At 42.9% G+C, this 5,856-nt stretch overlaps 2 protein-coding genes across 6 annotated transcripts in view; one reads left to right on the top strand and one right to left on the bottom strand.

Annotated features, from left to right (window-relative positions):
* Positions 1–867, bottom strand: part of RHNO1 (RAD9-HUS1-RAD1 interacting nuclear orphan 1) — a 9,782-nt gene extending 8,915 nt beyond the window's left edge. Inside the window, exon 1 of the mRNA XM_015563756.1 lies at positions 849–867. The gene's annotated coding sequence lies outside the window, so the exon portion shown is untranslated. The remainder of the gene's footprint in view (positions 1–848) is intronic.
* Positions 868–2,810: 1,943 nt separating this feature from the next.
* FOXM1 (forkhead box M1) overlaps positions 2,811–5,856 on the top strand; it is a 12,508-nt gene continuing 9,462 nt past the window's right edge. For 3 of the 5 annotated variants that reach the window (XM_015563757.1, XM_015563758.1, XM_015563759.1), the window contains exons 1-3: positions 2,811–3,414; positions 3,994–4,145; positions 5,541–5,732. In XM_015563757.1, the coding sequence (XP_015419243.1) occupies positions 2,889–3,414; positions 3,994–4,145; positions 5,541–5,732 (870 nt within the window). In that variant the 5' untranslated portion in view covers positions 2,811–2,888. The remainder of the gene's footprint in view (positions 3,415–3,993; positions 4,146–5,540; positions 5,733–5,856) is intronic. The other 2 variants (XM_006763537.2, XM_006763538.2) reach the window with 1 other exon arrangement.

The raw sequence follows: 5,856 nt of genomic DNA on the forward strand, positions 1-5,856 counted from the left end.
GGCCGCGGTCAGGGGGTCTAGCAGCAGGGCGTGGGACAAGAGTGGAGGTTTGAGGCCACTCAGGAACTCCTTCTGAGCGAGAGTGCACATTTTTTTCTGCATCCAACCCCCTGTCCTGACCTCATTTCTTTCTCAAAGCACCCCTCGGCCTTCCCGGGAAGTGGGACCTCTGCACCCCCGCCCGCAGCCTTGGAAGGGCTCTGGTGGCCTCCTTTCCTAGGCAGACTGTGGCTGGGGTGAAGATTGAGCCGACTGTGCATTAAGTCAAAGACAAACCTGCTTCCAGGTGCTCTCCCCGGTATACCACACTGCTTCCACTCTCGCCTCTTAAAGGACCCGTCTCTTAGTTCTTGAGAACCCTGCAAGGTTTCCCTGGTCAATATGGGGGTGGGGTCAGAGGAGTCACTCTGGAAAGCTCCTAGGCTAGATAAAGTGTTGACAAGATAGGAAGAGGCTGGTCAGAGAGTAGAAGGGAAAATTAAGCCTTAGGAGTTATCTTTTTTGGGGGTGGTGGGGGGATGAATAGTATCTACTGATTGATGGGGGAGGGAGAGAGGCTTGAGATAGGAGGTAGAAGTAAAACTGAGATTTGAAGATAGAGGAAACCTAGAAATAAAGGAAAGGGAGGAGGAAACGTGGAAAGGGCAGATTGCAAATGTCATGAATGTGATGATCATTTTTAGGGCCATATCAGATGTCCTATAAAAGAGACAGCCCATTCCTTTGTCAAAGTACCTCTAAATAAGATTGCACAATTTTACATAATAGTAGAGTATTCTATATATCTATTAAAATCAAAGCACAATTTTTTAACAGTTAAAACTATTTTTTTAACATTACAAAATTACCTTATATTGATGGCAGCACATTTTAGTAGGAGATGTGGACTATAGTCTTGGTTCTGGAAAAGAAATTAACACAGTAACATGCTTAGAAAGTTAAAATGTGAATAGGCACCTGAAAGTACTAGAATGTCACTATATAAATATTTTGCAAATTGTGAAAGAAAAATGTACTTTTAAAAAATATATATTTTTTATTTCAAAGAGGAAAGGAGAGGGATTGAATTTATTGGGTGACATTGGCTAATAAAATTATATAGGTTTCAGGTGTACATTTCTGTAATTTATCATCTGTATATGGTATACCCACAATCCGGGCTTGTGCCCTGACCAGGAATCGAATCATGACCTCTTAGTTCATAGGTCGACACTCAACCACTGAACCACACTGGTTGGGCAGGTTGTTTTTTTAAATCCTCACTGGATGATACGTTTTAATTGATTTTTAGAGAAAGAGAGAGAGAAGCATCTATGTGAGAAACATGGATATGTTGTCTTCTGTACACACCCCAACCGAAGATCAAACCCGCAACCTGGATATATACCCTGACCAGAAATCAAACCCAAGATCCTGCTGGTGCATAGGCTGACACTCCAACCACACTGGCCAGGGCAGAATGTACTTTTTGAAAATCAGTGCAAGCATACTAGCCTATGAAATGAATGGTACCCCTTCTTGCTATGCAGTGCATAGTCTGCTCAATGTTACCATGAGCCTTGAAGTAAGCAGCTTTTCTTTTATCTAAGGTCTTTTATTTTTATTTTTTTGAGATGCATGAATCATTTTAATTTGCTGAATGTGTGTTATGTGCCGTTGTTGGCTTCTACGCCTGATGACCCTATGAATGAGTGATGTCCACAATGTCCTGTCCCCAACAGACCTATTCAGATCCTGTAGACTCATGTCTATGACTTCTCTCTTTTTTTTAGAGGACGTTTATTAAAGCTGAGGAGAGTGAAACAAGGAAGGGCCTAGGATAGAAGAAGCAATAGGAGAGAGACTAGGTGCTTTGACTCATTAATAAGTCGGAGAAAAGGAGCCTTGGGGACAGGTTCAGGGGGTTTGCCTAGGACCAGCTGCTAGGGCTCATTGCTCCCTGGTTGCAAGTCTAGTGTGGTCTCTTAGAATTTAGGGGATGCTTACCTGTGGGGGAAGGGAAAGACGCCGGCATGCTCCTGGCAGATAGAGCGCTCCCCGTTTATCTGAGGTCTTGTGAACTGGGGATGTTTCTTCAGTGGTGGGGAAATAGTGCAATGGTACAATCTGCCTTTCTCTCTTGAATCTATTGGCATTGACCCTTTTATTTACAAACTAAGATGTTATAAAAATATAAAGGCTCTATCCTAGAATGGATTATGGGATCAGAGTTTTGGACTCCACCTTCCCAGTATTCCTGTCCCTACAGTCACTGCAAGCAATCTGAATTCTAGTAGGCAATACTAGTCATTTCTACATTTTTGTATGTGCCCAACTTATTTCTGCAGCCAAACATTCTCAAGCTTCCAAAAGACCTTTGGCTGTATTGACTTAAGTTCAACTCAACCCCACTTTTCCCATTAAAATTGCTTCTGTTTGCTTCTGTTTTAGCTTTCTTTTGTCAGTGGAATTCATCTCCTTATTGTCTGAGATCTTAACAAAGGCCCAGGGAGTGTTCACTTGGGCCTTTGGGCTCACGCTCCTGGTCATAGGAAGAGAAACACCTCTCTCTAACACAGTGGTTCTCAACCTGTGGGTCTCGACCCCTTTGGGGGTCAAATGACCCTTTCACAGGGGTCGCCTAAGACCATCGGAAAACACATAAATAATTGCATATTGTTTTTGTGATTAATCACTATACTTTAATTATGGTCAATTTGTAACAATACAATTGGGGGTCACCACAACATGAGGAATTGTATTAAAGGGTCATGGCATTAGGAAGGTTGAGAACCACTGCTCTAACAAAACCTTCTCATCCTCACAGATCTCTGACTTCCTGCTGCTCCTTGCACTTTCCAGGGTCCATTCTTATGATTCTCAATGGAGAATGAAAACATAGATTCATAATGAAAACCAGCCCCCATCGGCCACTGATTCTCAAAAGACGGAGGCTGCCCTTACCTGTTCAAAATGCCCCAGGTGAAACATCAGAGGAGGAGCCTAAATGGCCCCCTGCCCAACAAGATCCTGGTCAAGCACAGGCCTCCAATGAGGTGGCAGAGTCCACCTCTTGCAAGTTTCCGGTTGGGATCAAGATTATTAACCACCCCACTATGCCCAACACCCAAGTGGTGGCCATCCCCAACAATGCCAATATCCAGAGCATCATCACAGCATTGACCGCCAAAGGAAAGGAGAGTGGCAGCAATGGGCCCAACAAGTTCATCCTCATTAGCTGTGGGGGAGCCCCCACTCACCCTCCAGAACCCCAGCCTCAAGCCCAAACCAGCAATGATACCAAGAGGACAGAAGAGATCACCAGGACCCCGGGACCAAAACCTGCAGCTACAGATGGGAATCTTCCTAGACTACCTGGAGCCCTTCTCGGGCAGAGATGGGAGAACTGTGGTATGTGGTCTGCAAGGCAAAGGGGTGAGGAGCTCAGCCTTTCCCTTTCGGTGGCAAGGACTGCAGTCAGTCATGTTGATGCCTACAACAGGTAGCATGTAGCCTGACCCAGGGAAAAGTCATTCTGAAACCTTCACCCAGATCCTTTGGGCACTGTCCAAAGGGTTGTAATTATCATTTAGCACTTCTAATTGCCTTCTTTATATTGGAAAAGGGTTTCTTTATTGTTTTTATCTCTCCCATTGACTGTATAAAGAAGTAGGGATCTTTATCTATCTTAATAAAGAGAAAACAAGCATGAGGAGGAAAAGTGGTTTTCTCTGTGCAGATACTTATAAACTCTTTTAGAAGGTTGCCTTGACTGGTCTCTAAGGCTCAATGTGGCCCAGATTGAAATGCAACTTGAAACTGTGCTCCTGAATTTCTCCTGAGATCCATAATGGGGTGGAGTTCCTGGGTGCCACAGTAGATTCAGCATGTATTCATTCCCTTGACCCTAAGGGTAGAGCTCTTGGAGAGGTGATCCCTAACCACCAATTTTGATGGACCTGCTGGGCATCAGATCAGGCAGCTAAATGACATCTTGAATTATTTCCCCTCTAGCTGGCAGTGAGGCAGCAGGCTGCACTCTTAACACCAGCTTGACCAACATCCAGTGGCTTGGAAAAATGAGTTCTGATGGCCTGGGCTCCTGCAGCATCAAGCGAGAGCTGGAAGGAAAGGAAAATCAGCACGTGGAGCCGAGTCAGGTTAAGGTGAACTGTCACTCACTGGGGACATGAGAGCCGTGCAGGGGACTTCTAAGAAGGGAAATCGACCAAGGGGCCTATGCAGCAGAATTTCCAACTTCTGGTATTAGCATTCACTTAGTGCAATTCTGTTTAACCTTTGAGCTACCTTTCTGCTTAGAATCTTTCTCCCCATCTGCAGAATTTCCTTGAGGGCAGATTCCTCTGGCTCAGCTTATTCTGTCAGCACTGAGTTTAGTACTCCGCCCTAAGGTATTCAGGAAATGATAAAAAGGTCTTAGTTTGGAAAGCCAAACTTGAAAGAAGCAACCCAATGGTATGAAAGAAATATAATTCTTAACCAGATAATTTTCTTATATATTACTAGAAAATAAAGTGAGTTAGATGTTAATTTTAAATATTTCCCCAGCAATCAAAATTGATTTGACCTAATTGTGTGGCTGGGGTTGTTTTTCACAGTTGCCACACACCTGGATTCTGTTGTATATACCTTTTAATCATTCATGCCACAACCTTTAAAAGTAAAAATTTGCATGGATATATACATAAGTAAAAATTGAGCTGTTCACTTATAACTTGTATACTTGATGAAGTTATTTATATAAACGTATCAAATAAATATGAACTTACAAATATAATAAAACTCAATATTTTTTAAAGCTTAATATTTTGAAATGTGAATGATCAGATCCTTGCCTAAGACTTAGTCAAATTCACACTTTGTAGACATTTTTCTGCCCTGTACTCAGAAATATTTCTCTCACACAAACATTGAAAGGAGATGGGTTTATTCACATCACATCAGGAGAAGGAATTAGAGTAAGACCTAGGTCTCATGGGCCCCAGGTCTGAAAAATGGGTGTGGTGGTTGTTTTTTTAATTGATTTAAAGAGAGAGAGAAACATTGATTTGTTGTCCACTTATTTATGCATTCATTGATTGCTTCTTATATGTGCCCTGACCAGCGATTGAACCTGCAACCTTGGCATATTGGAACGATGCTCTAACCAACTGAGCTACCCAGCCAAGGCTCCATATGGGTGTGATTTTGTATAAAATTAATGTTTTATGAATCATAACATATACCCAAACTTTCCTGGGAGATTTCAGCTACCAAAAACTGGACACTTATTATTGGGAAATATCTTCAACAAAATTAACAAAGACAGAGAAGTGGTTCTACATTGTAGGACTGGATTGGATCATCTCTATAAGATCCTTTCTAATTCTAAACTTTTATTCTATGGAATAGTGGTCTAGGATGAGTTTGTTCCTAGTGTGATTTTTGTGGGATAAGAGGTTTTTCTAGGGAATATTATTCAAGGGGGGCTGGAGGAGGTCTTGTGAACTCTTCCATGTCTTTCCCTTTTCTCTCTCCCTCTGGTTTCTCATAACCTTCAGGTTGAGGAGCTCCCAGGAGGATCAACATCCTGGCAGGACTCCGTGTCTGAGCGGCCGCCGTACTCTTACATGGCCATGATACAATTCGCCATCAACAGTACCGAGAGGAAGCGCATGACCTTGAAAGACATCTACACGTGGATCGAGGACCACTTCCCCTATTTTAAGCATATGGCAAAGCCAGGCTGGAAGGTACTGTGTTCCATAATAACCCACATGGAGGTCACTCTGGTCCGACAGTTGGTCTACACAGATGTCCAACACTTGATGTCTGGTGCTCTGAGAGAATATTAAAGGATGCTAGAACTTGATCCTG

This window comes from Myotis davidii, unplaced genomic scaffold (genome assembly GCF_000327345.1).
Source record: "Myotis davidii unplaced genomic scaffold, ASM32734v1 scaffold1219, whole genome shotgun sequence".
NCBI classification, from domain to species: Eukaryota; Metazoa; Chordata; class Mammalia; order Chiroptera; family Vespertilionidae; genus Myotis; species Myotis davidii.